Raw genomic sequence first — 18066 nt, 5'->3', positions numbered from 1 at the left:
GGTGCGCCTAGGCGCACAGGCAAGGCGCATTTTAGGGTAGGCGCCTCGTCCAGGGCCTAAGCGTAGCCCATTCAAAAGGTGCACGCCTGGTGCACCTAGGCATGCACCTGGTGCGCCTTGCGCCTTAGCCCAAGTGTGCGCCTTTTCCATTTTTTTGAGTCTGGCCGCTAGGCCGGGGGCTCCGCCCCCAAACCCCCGTGCCACGCCCCTCGAGGCCAGCCCAAACAAGGCCTTCGCGAGCAAACCGGAGCTTCAAGAATCCCCCATTTGGTAATGTTGTCCATTCATTCATCCTAATAAAATATCTTCTTAAAAGCAATTAAAACTATAAAATTATTATTTTGTGTGAAAACTAAGAATTTAAGACCCTAACATGGCCTTGTTTAGGCTTGCCTCGAGGGGCGTGGCACAAAGGCGGCTCGTAGAATTAGGAATGTAATATGTCACATTAGCTACTTGATGCAATTGAGAAAAAAAAGAGATTTTGGGTTTTATATGCTTGAAAATGTTTTATATGTTTGATTTCATTTTTAAATTCTCATTAGAATATGCTTTACATATTATATTTATGTGTTTTAATTTTAGATAATAGGATTTTTAAAACATTTATTTTAAAACTTAAGTTTACATTTTTATTAATATTATGTTTTATAATTTTTTGCATTTTTTTTATTTCTTAGCTTTTTTTTAATTTTGCACCTTGCACTTTTAAAACACTGATACAAGGCCACAGCTCATGGCTTGGCCGAACTTCTGTGGATACAGATCCTATTAAAGGAGTTGGAATCCAAATTGATGGACCCTTAAAGCTATATTGTGATAACCAGGCTGCCATCAACATTGCTAACAACCTAGTCCAGCATGATAGAACCAAGCACATTGAAATTGATAAACATTTTGTTCGAGAAAGGATTATTTCAGGAGATCTTTGCATACTTCACTTGCCATCTGGAAAACAGCTGGCCGATGTCTTTACTAAACGGCTATCCAAGACAAGATTTCATGAATTATTAGGCAAGTTGAGCATGATAGATATCTATGCTCACTTGAGGGGGAGTGTTGTGAGATATAATATGTTAGTGGGCTTAAATATTGTATTAGTTAGTACTTAGTAGTGTGCCTGGGCCTTAAACATTATGTGTTTCTTTTCTTTTTCTCAGCCCACCTAATAGGGGGCTTTTATGTAATTTTCTTGCCTTTTAAACCTTAATATAAATTTCTGGGTAGGACAGGAGAGAAACTGCCGCCCCATTCTCAAAACATCTTGGACTGTTCCATTCTTCTCTTCTTCCTCATTCAGTCATTCTTCCTTAACAGCCTACATAGGTATCTGTCTAACCTGAATTTTCATTGGTTAACCACTAGTTTTCTCTTGTTACTAGCAAGTACTATTTAACTTGCTTAAACTTGTTCAAAATTTCACTTTCCCAAACTGTGAATGCTTCCTGGATTTGTAAACATTTTACAATTGACTACTTCCCCAAGATGAAATTTGAAAAAGTTCCCCCAAGAAATAAGGTTTTTTGTTGAGAAATATGTCATTTGAAGATCAATATTTGTGACATTTGTGTTCTATGTGAAGCAAATGGGAAATCTGTACTACATCTGCTATCTCCTACAGTTATACATCTAGTGTATGGGATAGGCTCCAGTCGCTCTTTGGCTGTAAGTGGTTACCCACCAGAGAATATAGAGATCTTTAAAAGGGATCTCTTTTCAACCCCAAGACAAAAAGAGGCAAAAAAAAAATCTTGTGATGCACTAGGACGGCCACACTATGGTTCTTTTAAACCAATGGTCTCCACCGTCAGCACACCATTAGAAGCTAAACTTTGATGATTGTAGCATTGGGAACCCCGGACCTGCAGGAATAGGGGGTATAAGAAATAAAATTGGGATTTCATTGCTATCTTTTCAAGACCAATAGGAATTAGCAGATTCTACAACAGCAGAATTGAAAGCCTTACTTCAAGGCCTACAGATTTCTAAGAGGATGAGTCTGGGCAACATTGTTGTTGAAGGATATCCCAAGAATGTAATTGGTTGGTTAAAGGAGACACAAAGTACATGGCAACATAGACACACATTGAGGGAGGCTAAACAATTGGCTAGAGAACTGGGTGTGGTTTGAAGCTGGACTTACAGAACAGCAAACAGCATGGCTGACTCGCTTGCAAAACAAGGAGTCAATAGGGATGATTTACATTGGGGACTAGTATTATGATAATCTTGTAATTGTATACAAGGATAAGGGTTAGGTAGTTGAATTTATTCTGTGCATATTTACTTTTTAATCAATGAATATCTTTTACTGTTGCATATAAAAAAAAGATAAATTTTGAAAAAAAAAGCTCATTAGAAAACAAGTTACCTTTCAAAAAAAAAAAAAAGAAAGAAAAACAAGTTACAAATATTAGTTCTTTGAGCTATTTAGTCTAGAGATCTGTAAACAAGGTGTACCTGTAAGCATGCATAAGCAATAGCAGTAGCAAAGTAGAAGTTTGCATTGCCAGTACCCTGTCAATATCATCAAGTATAATTATGGGAATGACCTCTTTCATCCAATGTGGACTTGCAAAACAATGTATGTCAGTATGAGAGAGAGAGAGAGAGTACCCTCCATATCCACAAGTTGTGCATCACAGGGCTGAGCAGAGAAACTCCGATGTAACCACAAAAAAGGAAGAAAGAGAACTTCATTTCTGCATATCATTGTAAGATAGATGTCCTAAGATGTCAATCAAACTCTAGTAGAAACAGCTGTAAGATCAAGGCAAAAGAAGCTTCACCTGCTAGTTCATTAATAAACAAACCCAGAATACCCAAGTACAGTGCTGAATCTCCAACCTAATCCATTTTAAACAGGAAAAGAAAAAAGGAATAAATTTACATTTATGATTACCTATTTGAAACAATAAAAGAAAACAGTAAATCCCCAACAGATTGCTCTTTTGCAAGGCTTGTTTACATAAATTTTCTAGATGGCAATAATATTAACACTTTTAAAAGATAACAGTTTCCCTTTGAATTAGTAGGAAATATGAAGCTGCATGGAAGCAGTGATTAATCAATTAAACTGACAGGAAGAAAGATGGATCTTTTGAAATTTCAAAATCAAATCTAAGATAACAGTAAATCCAACATGAACATTAGAACCTTCTATCCAAATAACAAAAGGAAATCTAAGAGTGGAAACATCTGAACAGATTAATTTTCATCAAATGTAAGTAACCAACCAATTTATATATATTCTAAGAAACAGACTTGACAACCAGATCACCAAAACTTTGCCAAGTCCAAAATGAGTACAGAACCTAGCTTTCAAAAAATAGGAAAAGAACAGATTAATTTTCATCTTATGCAAATAACCACTCAAATAATTAAATGATCTAAAAACTGGGTCTCATTAGATGGTCAAATGGGTTAAACTGGAACTGACCTTTTTATCAGTCAAGCAGTATGAACTGCCTGGCGAATCCAGAAAGAGAAATCATATCAACTACTTGGCTGAATAATGGTTCAATAAAAAACTGATTTGCTTCTTTTTGCTTTACCTTTCCTTTCAGGCCAGTTTATTATAAGATTAAGCCAACATTACAAACAGATTGAACCAAACCAATTAACCAACCCCCCTTCAGTTCTCTGTCCAGTCAAGTTCTTAACCATTGAATCAACTACACAAGTAAATGCAGTTTTAACAGTACATAGGAACATATGTCAGAAACTCAGAATCTATTGTGGTTACCTGTACATAGATAATGTATGTGTTGAAAACTTGAACTTTTAGTGTAAAGTCCATGCTATATCTTGGTATATAATTCAGAAACACAAGGACATGGCAAATGTGGAGGTTGGAGAAATGTCAGCATAGGGGCCATTGCTTAGTGAAATTGAAAAACCTGTCTGACAAGCATGAGAACTCAGGTTCAGGTCTGAAAACAGCCACTTTATGCAAGGGGGGGTGAAATTTAAAGGTTGGTTAGATCAATATCCAGTCTACCCCTCCCAAGACTCCAGATAACTAGGACCAACCTTGGGCAATGGCCTTTTAGAAGTGCCAGTACATTATACACCATGAAAGTCCATAAGACCATAACAGAGAATGACACCATGACACTCCAATTTTTTTGAAGCTTTTCTGCGTGTACCCATTTCATTCTCACACTAAAGGAATGAAGGTGTTATGACATTGTATTAGAAGTGCCATCATTTGGAGTGGGGGGGTGTGGTTGAAAGAAATGCAAGACTATTTGAAAATAAAGAATAAAATTCACTAACCTCAAACTTATCAAGGTGAGAATAGCACATTGGGCGCTGGTTAGTGAAAAATTTAAGAGAGTTACAACGAACAATTTAATAATATGGCATATTGTAGCAAATGTCTCAAGAAGACATCACATAATTGAGAGTTGGATCCCTCTAGAAGCTGGTAGATCAAAACTAAATTGTGATGGCTGCAGCCTTGACAACCCTGATGCATCAAGAATTGGAATAGTAATAAGGGATGAATAGGGTAGTGTACAGCTTAGGTTTTCTGGGCCTTAAGGAATTGGTAACTCCCTAAGGCTGAATTGATGGCAGTGCAAGGTCTAAACCTGGCAACAGTGAACTGTTAGAGCTATATTATTGTAGAGGGGACTGCCAAGTTGTCATTTCTTGGTTGAGTACAGAAAATGGAGTACCATTGAAATTCAGGTTCACAGTTAGGGAAGATCAGTCATTATAAATTAGTCTGAATTGCTTGTTCAGAAGGATCCCAAGAAGTGCTAATGAGTCTGCTGATGGCCTAGCTAAGTCAGGAGTTTCAAGGCAAACATTAGTCTGGGGTCCAGGTCCTGGAAATGCACTGTAAAGTTGTTTTTGATGATAAAAGAAAGTAGTGTTGTCAGCTCTCAGCCAGCATGATCCTTTGATAATGAACATAACCCATTTTGTTGAATATCCAAAAACTGCCTTGGCACTTTCAATGCTAATGCCAACACCAGACACAGACAGTTGGTTCATTGTCAAAAGCTGCCAAGGTATGTCAGGCAAAAAATAAAAGTAAGAAAGGCCTAAATGTTACTAATATAAAAAACCCCTTCCATGCTCTGGATGTATGTGTGAAGATAGATAGATAGTGAGAAAGAGAGAGAAAAGTGAGGGGATGAAGCATCCCTGTTTTTGTTGCTTTCTTCCACACATCTTATTTCACCAGTTTTAAACAAATGAAGTTCCAAACCATGATTCACCACTTTTAAAGGATTGGAATTTGCATGTTTTTATTAATGTACATCTCCCTTAACAAAGCCATTCCTCTTGCAGCGTAAGTATCAAAAAAGATAGTAGACCTAGGTTGTTGGGAGTTTTATTATTTGCTTGGCAATTGACGGAACAGAATGTTGACAAACAGCCATATCATATGCACTTAATAGATTTTTTTTATCAGAAGAGGAGTTTTATTATTAATCATTGAGTGAACAGGTTACAGAATTACAGTAAATCGTAGAAAGACAATCATTTCCCAACATAATATTACAATACAGCCCAACAAAAGCTGCTGCCCATAGACCCCCTGTTTGGCTAATGAGTCGGCCATATCAATGGCAGTCCTCCTAATCCATGTAAAAGATGCATCAAGCTCCCTTGCCAGGCTTTCATTCTCCCTTAGGGAGTGTCTATAAATCCAAGGAACATTACCCCTGTTGGTAATCCAAGAAATCACCAATTGTGAGTCCCCTTCAACCTCCAGGTTTTTTAAATCTGCTTGCTTAGTAAGTTTTAGACCTTGTAGCAGTGCTAACAGCTGAGCCTTTTGAGAGTCACCTACCTCCAAAAGTCCCGAATACATTACCAATACTTTCCTTCAGGAGTCTCTAAACACACCACCAATGCCCACCAAACCTGGGTACCTATAGAGCTCCCATCGAAATTCAGCTTGATTTTATTGATACCTGGGGGATTTCATTCCATCACCTTTCTTTCTTCCTTCTTTGAGGAGTGTGCCACTTCATTCCCTTGCCCTTACTATATCAGTCATTGAGAAATTTTGGAAGCACTCAAAGTGTTTTTACCCAGTGTGCTATTCTTATCTTTATAGTTTCCACCATAGTTGTCAAGGCAACGCTTAGGCGACAAGGTGCCCTTGGAGGCTTGCCTCGCCCAGTCGCCAAGTAGTTTTGTGCACTATAATATAAAATACTTTTATATTTTTTATTTTTTGACATTATAATTATAAAATAGGCATTATTAAACTAGAATACTCATTTTCTGTGTTTATGTACTAATTTCTTTTTATTATTTTCTTATTGGTTAGGGTTTAATCAACACAAACATTGCTAACTGCTGTATTGAACCCATGGTTCAAAGTATCGATACACCTCTGTGTATCGGCAGAGGTGTATCAGTACTTATAACGATACTCCCCCTATTTTTTTATTTTTTTGCTTTTCAATTTCATTTATATATATATATATATAGAGAGAGAGAGAGAGATATAGATATAGATATCATTTTAAAAAATGGGTTCCAGAAAACACCTGTAAACATGTGTATTGGGGCGCCAAAGATACAATACAATACACCCGATACGGGGCATATCATATCAAAGTTTTGATCCTTGGTTGAATCCTCAAAGATTTAAGAACCTGAACCAATGAGCAATGGAAGAACTTAAAATTTTGTCTAATCAACACATTTTCTTCTTACAGATCTTCTTCTTCTTCCACCTTTTCTTTTCTTCTTTTCCTATAACAAAAGTAGGGGTTCAGCCCCTATATTTTTTGAGTTTTCTTTCCTTTGTTCCTTTTCTTCTCTTCAAATGTTGATTTTCTAAACTTAAAACATGAAATTTATACTTCTCTTATGAAAATTATGGATAATTATTAAGGAAAGATGGCTATGGAACCTAGGATATATGGTTTTACTTAAAAAAAAAAAAAAACATCGCCTAGGCGTTGCCTAGGTGCCCGCCTAGGCAACAAGGCGCCCCCTGTCGCCTAGCCTCACCTTGGCGCCTTAAAAACTATGGTTTCCACAATTTCCCTTTGCCCTAAACTTCTCATTAAAAATCCATGCATTCCCTTCTTTCCAAACAGTCCACACTAATGCCACCCTAACTGATTTCAACATAACTATTCCTCTTTTCGTTGGCTGCCTTAAGAAATTTGGGTTGAAAAGACTACACTACATCCTGAGGAGAGCTCCACCTTGAACGAAAAAGAGAGCAAAAAGACTCCCAAACAAAGAGCACAAAAGGACAGTAGATCAATAAATAGGAAAAGGATTCACCATTTGTAAAACAAAGAGAGCACACATGAGGAGAGAGGCATTTATTTAGCCTCCTCTTTTGAAGCATGTTACAGGTGTTCACCTTTCCAAGAAAAACCTCCCAGCACAGTGCTTGAATTTCAGGTAGAATGGACTTACTACATATCCTTCACCGAGAAATGCTGTTGGAAGAGGTAGACTAAACCCTAGTGTCCTCCACAGATTGATCCAGGAAGGTTTGCTTAAGTTTGTCTAGAAATTGAATAAGGGTCTCACACTCATTATCCCTCAGCCCCCTCCTAAAACCAAAGTCCCAACTCAAGCTTTACTAGGTGGTCTCTTTTTACAAACAAAGTCCTGACTAGAAGGGAGGTCTAGGAATAGGAGGGGGCTGAGTCAAGGTGGTAAAATCTTCTTTAATCTTCTTTAATCTCCCAACTAAAACTTTTGCTATGATTTTATAGAGGCTTCCCACTAGGCTTATAGATCTGAAACTCTTTGGTACTTTTGCCTCCTTGGGGATTAGAGAAATGAAAGTTGAGTTTATTCCTTGAGATATTTCCCCCTTCAAAATAAAACATGCAGGCCCCATGTATTTAATTCTGGTGTGGAATCTTATCATTGGTTCCACAGCCCGGTGAACAGCTAAAGCGTTCAGCTAAACCTCGCTCCTTCAGTCCACCCCTCCAAGACCCCAGACAGCCAGAACCAGCATTGGATAATGGCTTTTTATTAAAGGTATGCCATAATGCTCTTGATCAATATTCAAGAACGCTATTGATTTATGGACAAAAGTAAAACAAACATCCACATCACTGTTTAAATACATTTGCTTATTTATAGCAGATTGACGAAGGGCGTATGAAAGGTGAATAACACATGTAAATCTTTACATCTTGCAAAACCATTTCAATCATTTACCATATAAGGAAATTGGATAACATTTGGTGATTTACATGGTTGAGAGGAAATACATAAACTCCATCTTTATGAAACCATAGTATCAACTCGAACATGAATGGAAACTTACAGAAGGATAAGATTTAAGCATGGAAGAGATTGCAATATACACAAAAGCCAAAAAACATGGCCGATGTTTCAGGCGTATGGCCAATGGTAATATCATGAAGAGAATATTGATGTGGAAAACAATTAGAAAGAAATCCCTGAAGAAATCAAAAACCTCTGCAAAGAAATACCTGCATTTGATTTTTGCACCAATTAGGATATAACTTCAGTTAAAATATCTGGTCAAATCTATTAGTGTCTATTAACTTTCACCTCACCATAAGACGCCAATATTAGGAGATAGATCTTCCATAGTAAGAATAAATCCATGTGTTCTGCAAAAAAAAACCCAGACAAACAAGAAAACAACCAAAACATCTTTAAGTTCTAATTTGCTGAAGCCATCTTACAGCATAAGGAAACTAGCACATGATTACTGATCTATAGTAAATAATTAAAAATCAGAATAATCACAAAAAAGCATGACAGAGTCGAGTTCTTTAACTAACAACCACAAATTGAAAGTAACTAAATCATTAAGCAAGTAGGAAATTTACTCTTCAACATACCCATTTGTGGATCAAATGTGAAAAAGAAAACAATTTCACAAGAACTACATGCCCTTTTCCACATGGGAGGGAGAATTTTGAGTTAACATAAATACAACAATTTTCTAGTGAACAAGTGATTCCACTCAGAAGTTCACAAATAACTTCAGACACATCAACTAGGATTCAACATTCATGAACTGAGTTGGTGAATACAAATTAAAAATATTCCTAGCAATAAGTAAAAACCCTTCTCAAGTTTGCAAATCCTTTATTTCTAATTTTAACCTACATGTCACAAATCATCATCCCCAATCAAGCAAACTTATGCTTCTTCCATAGAGTCAGGAATTAGCTCGACAAGTGAGATCTGTTAAAGACAGATTTATGCAGAGAAATATCAGAAATGAAAGAAAATGGATTATGAAAAGGGGGGGAAGTGAAAAAGAAAGAAAGAGAGGAAAAGATTTACAAGAAACCAATTGAAATCTAATAATTTGAAACAAAATAAACAACAAGCTGGAATAGACTTAAATACCACTATGAAAACCTACTGGTTAATAAAATAAAGAAAAGGGGAGGAAATGTGAACTATGAATTCTAACCATGCCTAAGATATAAGAGCATGAGCATATGATCTACTCCCCCTTGCTTCCAGATGATGGCTCTAGGAGGAGAAGAATGAATGCAGCAGTCATATAAGAGATATTCTATTATGAATTCCCATGCCCAGATATAACATGTTTGGAGTTGCTATTTGAATTGAAACTCTCCTACAAAATAGATCACAGTATGGATCATCTGGTTTGCATTGGGTCATAGGGAAATGGTAAATCGCATTCAGGACAAAGAATTGGTCACACAAGTGGTCTGTCATGCCATTTGGATGATAAAACAAACTAATCATTCTTAATCATCAAAAGACTGCTTTATATTTCAAAAGCATACTTCCAGTGCTACCTTTATTAAGAGTGCTTGATCCATCCTGAATAAATTCTCCAAGTATAGAGATAAGAGCAACTATGTAATAGATATGAATTTTCAAAGGGTGCAGTCCCCAGACAGAGCTTTCACTCGTGTATGTTGTACAACAACCAAATGAGCCTACATTGGTAAAAGGCCAAAAGAAGATTTTAAGAGGCTTGATCCTCAAGGTAATTAGGTATTTATATCCTTCCAAGAGTTGCAAATTTCTGGCTCTGCTTCACTAGGAGAAAGAATGAAATATGGAAAGAAAGCAATAAAAAATGCAAGAGGAAAATCAGATAGCCCCTTATTGTACAGAATTTTCAGCTGCCTATCCAATGAGACCAAGATCCTTTGAGTCTGGAAAATAATGAAAGTTATGGTCAAAGCAAATTGTGGTACCATTCATAAAATTAAATTTTAATGGATATTGTTTACATACCTAGATAACTTAGGTATTGGATGAGTATTTAGAAATAGTGTCAGTCAGATCTTAGCCTTTTTTTCTGATCCCATTGGCTATGGCAACTCTATAAGGGAAGAACTGATGGCAGTACAGACTGTACTACAAGGCCTGAGACCAGGGAAAGCACTACACTTGGTGCCTATTTTGAAGGACTGAACTGAACATTCAGCTCAGCTGGCTCAGCTGCTTTGAGGCGCTCTGGATAAGGTATCTAAAGAAGCTGAAGCAGACAGCCCAAAATGACCGACTGCAGCCAATTTGGGTTCTCTGGATTTTTGCCAAACATAGCTTAAGGGCTGTCCATGTAGAGCCCACCTCGGAAAGCCAGAAGCTTCTGTGCTTCAGCCCTCCCAAATGAGCACTTGGTAGTATAAGCAGACCTGGAAGTACTTGTTGGGTGGATGATGAATAACAGTACTGGCCCATGTAAGTGCAGACGTATTTTTTCTTTTTATTTTGATCAATAACAGAATTTCATTAGATTAAAGAAATAGGTACAGCAATCCAGAGAGAGTTAAAAAGACTTAACTCTCAACAAGAGAGCAAACATAGCATTTCACAATACAGCCCAGTATAATTGATCCCTACCCACCCCCTGCTTTGCCAAAGCATCTGCAAATGCATTTGCTGTTCTTTTCACCCACTGAAATTGGATGTCCATCCCCCTAGTTAGCCACTTAATTTCCTTTCTTTCATTAGCATACTTCCAAAGCCCGCTTCCCCTCTGTAACCAACTTACCACCAACTTTGAGTCCCCTTCAATAATTAACTTCTGTATATTCAGTTCCTTACTCTTTCTAATACCCTCCAAAACAGCGTAGATCTCAGATCTAAGAGAGTCCCCAACCCCAACGGAGCACGAATACATTGCTAACACTTCCCCTCCTCATCTCTGAAGACACACCCTACACCTGAAGGGCCTGGGTTACCCTCACTACTCCCATCAAAATTTAACTTTACAAATCCATTGCTAAGAGGTGACCACACAGAAGCAGCAGAAAACCGAGCTGATACAGAGTTAGCCACTTCCATCCAGTTGTTCAACAGCATAACCATAGAAACATCATCAAATAGCTATAAAGATTTTAACCAATGCACCACCCTGACTGTTATGACCTCAATAATACCTTCTTTACTTCTTTCCTTTTCAGAAAAAATTCTGGAATTCCTTTCCTCCCATAAAGTCCAGCAAGTGGCAGCCCTCACACATCTCCACATAATTCTTCCCCTGGAATGGTAAGGGATACATTTAGTGGACCCAAAGGCCAGCCAATAGCATGGCTGAGGCTTTGGTAAGACAAGAAGTGAATAGGAACCAACTAATTTGGGGGTTGTCTTCCCAAGAAAGAAGTCTGTAATATGAAATCAAGATGGTATGTTCACAAATAGGGGTGATTAGTAAGACACTAAGACTGGCCCAATGAAAAAGGTGCTTCGCATTTCAGATTGTATATCTTTTTTTTCTAAAAACTCAATAAAGTTGATTGTTAATGATCAAAACAACGAAATTTAGGGTCACATTAATGTTAGTTTGTCTATGGGTTGAATCTTAGTCAAAGTAGGAAACTCTGGTTATTCTAGAATCTATTGTAAAGGTTGGCCTAACCCTATTGTCTACATCAATAAAAGGCCCATAATTGAATGGTTAAGACAAATTGAATGAATTTGTTATCATCATAATAGATAAGACAAAAGGCCCATAATCTTAGCCAAAGTTTGATTGTTTTGAGGTTTGCCCCCTCTTTCTTCTCTTTCTCTACTCTATTCTTTTAATCTCTTCTATATTTTGAAACCCCTTTGTCTCCTCTCTTTACCCCATCTCAGATCTAGTTTTCCCATTCTTACCCACGTATGAAGATTATAGGACTTTTTCCTTCCTATCCCACATCAAATATTAAAGAGTACACAAGTAGCAAACTAGAACATCCTAGAAGCAATCATAGCCAAACTCTTAATATTCCAATGAATCAAATAATAGCATGCCAATTGGAACACAATGCTGGTTCCCTGCTATTTGGGTTTAGAGAGGGGTGAATAGGATCCTAGGAGTGCCAACATGTTGGCTGATTCTCTGGGTAAGGCTGGGGTTGGGAAATCTTGTTTAGATTGGGGATGCCCAGGACCAGCTGCTAATTTGTAATATGTAATCAGTTGCTGTCATTTGTTTTTTGTCTTCTGTTTTTGCTTCTGTTGTCATTTGTGGTGTGGCCTCTCTTGGGAGGCCCAATGTTGTATTTTTTGGCAGTATACTTTGTATGCAGCTTGGTGCTGAATGAATATTTTTACCCTCTTGCTTATCAAAAAAACAAAAAAAAAAAAGAAAAAGAAAAAGAGGGGTGAACAGGATAACACCTAATGCCTGACATTTAAGCATGAAATTTATACATGGATTACATGCTAATAGCATCAATGTCTTTCAAAGAATTTGCTTAGTCCGCAATACATCTACCATATATACAAAATACTACAAAGTTTACCTTTTTAACATCTCCAACAGGCCACCATGCTGTTTAAGGGAAATGCTACATAGAACAAAAACATAAAATAACCAGAATGATGCCCATAACATGAAATGCATAACTGGTCTCCAAAGGAATGGGTGTAATGGTAGCTTTTCCTGACTTGTAACTTCATTGCAGGGATAGTTGCCATGGCATGATGGACTATTTCCATTTTCACTGGAATTTTTTTGCAGGAACAATTTCCTTGGAGGAGCATCAGGACCATATCCTAATAAGAGAATCACCTATGAAAAAACAAAAAACAAAATAACCATACTAATACCATAACTTTGCATTCCATACATGAAGAGCTTATAACATATCACAAATAACATAAGCAACAATTTATACCGGAATGATTAAGATCACAGGATAAAGAGACAAATGCATAGCAAGGACCCATCCAAATGCTGCCAAGGGAGCTATACCTGTTACCCATAACAAGCAATAGATTTAACATCAAATACAAAGGAACCAATAACAAATGCTAAAAGAAATTTTATACAGCCAAAACAACGTTCACAAGAACATAACAATGTGGAATCTCCATCTTAATTACATGTTTAATCATGTTAGGTTGTATTAAAAAAAGGGCAGCCCAGTGCATGAGGCTCCCGCCAATGCGAGGTCTAGGGAGGGACAGATGTATGCAGCCTTACCCCTGATATACAGAGAGGCTGTTGCCAAGATTTGAACCCTAGTCACCCAGGTCGCAATGGAGCAACCCAACCGTTGCGCCAAGGCCCACCCTCAATCATGTTAGGTTATATAGCAATATAGCATATATTAATTTAGTAGAGATATTGAGACCTCCAAAAACTATTTTAATATAAATCAGGGGTATAATGATACTCTCTTTGCAAGACATAGTATGAGCATGATTACATAAATAGCATACCTTACAGATTTGATACCGCACATTGGTATTCATTGCCGGCTTAAGATACTAATCAGAAATCCAAGATTTTATTCTGGAAGGGAACTTGAATTCTATCCATAGATGATAACATTTTTTCAATTTCAGCCATAGATAAAGACCAAAAAAAGAGAAATACAGATAAATAAAAATAAAAGGAGAAAATAAGAAATATAAGAACAAAATTGAGAAAAAAAAAAGGAAAGGAGGAAAGATGTGAATATCCAAAAACATAACTGAAAATATTGATTATTATATCAGGCATTTGAGTTGTGATAATGAAACTATGGGTTTCTAGGGTAATAGTAGGAAGAAGGCTGAGAAGGGAGGATTTAAAATATTCGATCAGAATCCGAGATTTTGTCCCAGAAGGGAACTAGAATTCTATCTATAGATGATAATATGTTGCCAATTTCAGTCACGGATAAAGAATAAATGAGAGAAAACACATATAAATAGAATTAAGGAGAAAATAAAACATATAAGAACACAATTGAGAAAAAAAGTAGGGAAAAGAAGATATGAATATCCAAATATATAACTAAAAATATTGATTGTTGTATCAGGCATTCAGGCATTTGAATTATGGTGGTGAAGCTGTGGATTTCTAGAGGTAGTGGTAGGAAGAAGGCTAGAAATAAGGCTCAGCTGTAATGGTTTCTAGTGGCAGGGATCAGTTGTAAGAAGATAGAAGTGAGGGGAAGAAGTTAGTTTCTGGAGTTTGTACATTTGTTGAGGTTGGTTGTTGATTTGGTTGCTTTTGTTCATTAATGTCTCTTTTTTTTTTTTTTTTTTTTTTGGGGGGGGGGATGGTGGATCTAATGGGTGGAGCATTTTATTTGATGTGGTTGGTTTTGGCTCAAGTTTTTGGTGGGTGTTTTTCTTACAGATAACTGAAAGTACTTCATTAATATAAACAAGCATACACAAAGGATTACATCCGGGGTCTGGGTACCCCTACAAACAGTGACCAATACAATCACTCCCTACCCATAAACATACAAAACTCCCTGCCCTTCCGGGCCTTCCCTTGCCCACAGGAGCAGGTGCACACTCACACCTTAAAACAACTTATCCCAAAACAACCGATCCCCTTCAACCCCTTGCCTTGCTAGAGAGTCGGCCATCCCATTAGCAACCCTTGAAACCCATTGAAAAGTTACTGTTACACCTCTCAGATGCCACTTGATCTTCTTTACCAAATCTCAGTAGCTCCAAGCTGCCCTCTTTTCATTCTTTAACCAACTTACCACTACTTGGGAGTCTCCTTCTATTAGCAGCCTTCTTAAATTTAGATTTTCTGCTAATTGGACCCCATATAATACAGCAGACAGTTCAGCCTTAGTTGAGTCTCCTTGGCTAATAGGACCTAAAGCTAAGATGGTTCCATCTTTATCCCTGACCACCCCTCCTATGCCTGAAGGGCCTGGGTTGCCAAAATAACTTCCATCAAAATTGAGTTTTACATGGCTCTGTGATGGTGGTTCCCAAAGTTGAACTCTTCTGGTCTTTCTTGTAGACGAAAAGGCCACTTCCCTCCAATTCCTTTTTATACCCATCAGAGGAAAATGAAGAGAACAGATCCAAGGACTTAATCCAATGAATCACCCTTAGGAGGATATAGTTTTTGGTGGGTGTTACCAGTGTGCTTATCTATCATAAGGGAGTTTCTTTTGTAATAGTAGCTTCATTAAAAGGTTGTGAGCAGGGTTGGTTCTTTCCTTGCTTCATTGGGCCTGGGAGGCTCGGATTGTATACTCTCCTTTTCTTTTATTTAGTGCTTATTAATTTACTATCAAAAGAATATTATACTGGGCCAAATGACTCAAATCTTGAAATATATTGGAAACCAGGTCAAAACTTAGTTTCGGACAAATTTAAAACCTCAATTCTGTATGATCTCCTAGCTCAATGCTTCAGCGTTGACTATTAGTACTCCTATTAAGTGGAGTGGAAAATATAGAGTGGTAAGGCTTGGGTGGGAACCAAGAGAAGTAAGAAGTTCTTATGGGTAAGTGTTTGGAAAGGAATCACAAGATTTAATCAGGAGTTTAGGGGCTTGATTAGATTCAAAGTGGGAGATGGGTCAAGAGTTAGGTTTTGGGAAGATGAATAGATCAGGATAGGGAAACTATGTGATGCTTGCCCAAGATTATACAGGTTGACTGAACAACAAGACACAACTGATCAGTGTTATGAATGGAGAAGGGAGCGGCTGATTTGGAATCCAAAATTTAGAAGACCTTTGCTTGACCATGAAGTGGAAGAATGTATCCTGCTGTTGGAAAAGTTAGAAAGCATCAGTATTTCTAGGTCCACAGGAGATGGTTTATGGTGGAAAGAGTGTAAAGAAGGAAGATTCTCAGTGAAGTCATTCTACAAGGCACTAGTAAGAGAGAGTTTGGATTCAGGAACCAGATAAAAGGTGTGTGGGGTAACCCAGTACCCCCAAGGGTAGAGAGGCATTTGCTTGGTTGGTAGCGCATGACAGCATTCTTAGTACTGACCATCTGAAGATTAGAGTTAGATACCATGGAGCATTTCAACCTGCAACTTCATGGATTTGAACTCTAGTCTATGCTGAGGGAAAGATGCCATAGCCACACAGTTGTTGGCACAACAAGCAATTGGGATAAGTCAGATGATGAATATGTTTAAGCTTAGCACATGCACGCATGCAAATGCATTTATGTAAGCATTTGTTGCAAACAATTCATGTGTGCATTCTACAAAGCAGAAACTACAGAGAAGCAGGTATGGAACTAAGTTTTTTTAACGTAATTTTTTCATTAATTGAAAGAAAAATCATTACAATGGAATGGCAGGTATCAACAAAGTATACTTTATCTGCTTCTCAACAAAGTATTCTGAGAAACAGATACACGAGACAGACAAGCTAAGCCACTTTGCAGAGATTACATTGGACCTACTGGTGGTATCATGGAGCACTTCATCCTTCAACTATGTAGGTAAGGCTGCAACTTGGACCAGGTTGGCCTGAACCCAACCCCAAAAAAATCAGGTTGGGTTGGGTTGGGTTGATGCTTGGGTTAGGGTTAGGGCTGAAATTCATGAACCCAACTTTACTTCGGGTTGGGTTAGGGTTGACCCCTCAGGCAACCCGAATCCGACTCTATAATTCATGTCATATATATAATATATCATAAATTGATTTTTTAGATGCATGATAGTTGTATAGCCCCCACCACATAGTATCATGTATTTCTTTTAAGAGAATCTCTTCACTTAATCCTAATCGGAAAGACTAAAACCTTAATAACATATTTTATGTTTTTTTTGAGTATTTTATTCATCTCCTCTCTGTTGTTTGCCACCCATAAAATATCTATCATAATCATAACTCACAATAAACTATAGTCATTTCAAACACATTTTTCTGAATGTTATTCTAAAAGAACCAATAAAAACATCAACAAACAAATACTAATGAAATATAGGATTAAGTAGTGAAAATTGAGTTGAGATTTGAAATTGAGAAGTTCTATGAGATTTTAAGGGATGGAAAGAAGGTTGGGTTGGGCCCAACCCGAGCCCAGCCCAACCCAAAGTTGACTTCGGGTTGGGTAAGGATGGAAGAAATTTAATTAGGGTTAGTGTTAGGGTTGGGTAGGTCAGGTTGAAGGTCGGGTTGGGTTAGGGTTAGGGTTGGGCTAGGGTTGGCCTCAACCCGACCTAACCCGGCCTGATTTGCAGCCCTATATGTAGATCACAACCTGGTTTTCCACTAAGGACAAGATAATGCATGAGCATTTGGACAACAGGTAATTGGCACCCCATACACCTCAGGCAAGTTACTTGCTTCATCTTCATCTACCTCTCACACCTTTGCAGTTAAACAAAGTGGATTGGCTCCAACAAAAGTGATCTGTTAGGAAGGTTATTGCCTGAAGATTAACACTTATGAGACCCTACAAAGGAAACAGCCTGACTGGTGTTTATCTCTACATGTCTGCCTCCTCTGTAATAGGAGTGGAGAAAGTACTTACCATCTGCTAATCCCCTGTACTTTTGTTACTAGCATTTGGGATTGGTTTTTTGCTCTTCTGAATGCAAGTGGATTCCTCCATCTGAATTGGCAACTCTCTTCCACTCAAATTTCATCAATCCATTAAGGAGAAGAAGGAAAACATTATGGAGATGTACCAGGACAGCAGTTGTATGGTCCATCTGGGAATAAAGGAATAGGAGATCGTTCAGAGATAAGGCCCAAAATAGACATGCCATCAAGAAAACATCACAACGGAAGTATATCATTGGATTAAAACAGTGGGGCTTTACAATTTCTTTTCCACCAATGACATCACCAGAGCTTGGCAAGGGGTAGCTAACTCTTCTACCACTAGAGCTGTTGTCATTTCTCAATGGGAACCACCAGCAGCACATTTAATCAAA

General features: G+C 37.7%; 1 protein-coding gene across 5 annotated transcripts in view; it reads right to left on the bottom strand.

Moving 5' to 3' along the window:
* Positions 1-18066, bottom strand: part of LOC104612717 (uncharacterized) — a 42821-nt gene that overhangs the window by 10483 nt on the left and 14272 nt on the right. For all 5 annotated transcript variants that reach the window (XM_088889551.1, XM_010280260.3, XM_088889549.1 and 2 more), the window contains 7 exons: positions 13089-13165; positions 12714-12982; positions 8535-8591; positions 8279-8447; positions 2790-2847; positions 2617-2702; positions 2461-2517 (listed from right to left, as the gene is read on the bottom strand). In XM_088889551.1, coding sequence (XP_088745677.1) covers positions 2461-2517; positions 2617-2702; positions 2790-2847; positions 8279-8447; positions 8535-8591; positions 12714-12982; positions 13089-13165 — 773 coding nt within the window. The remainder of the gene's footprint in view (positions 1-2460; positions 2518-2616; positions 2703-2789; positions 2848-8278; positions 8448-8534; positions 8592-12713; positions 12983-13088; positions 13166-18066) is intronic.

Source organism: Nelumbo nucifera, chromosome 6 (assembly GCF_055504915.1).
Source record: "Nelumbo nucifera cultivar China Antique chromosome 6, China Antique-T2T, whole genome shotgun sequence".
NCBI classification, from domain to species: domain Eukaryota; kingdom Viridiplantae; phylum Streptophyta; class Magnoliopsida; order Proteales; family Nelumbonaceae; genus Nelumbo; species Nelumbo nucifera.
Note: the sequence above shows the minus strand (reverse complement) of the source record. Positions and strands in the feature narration are given on the sequence as shown.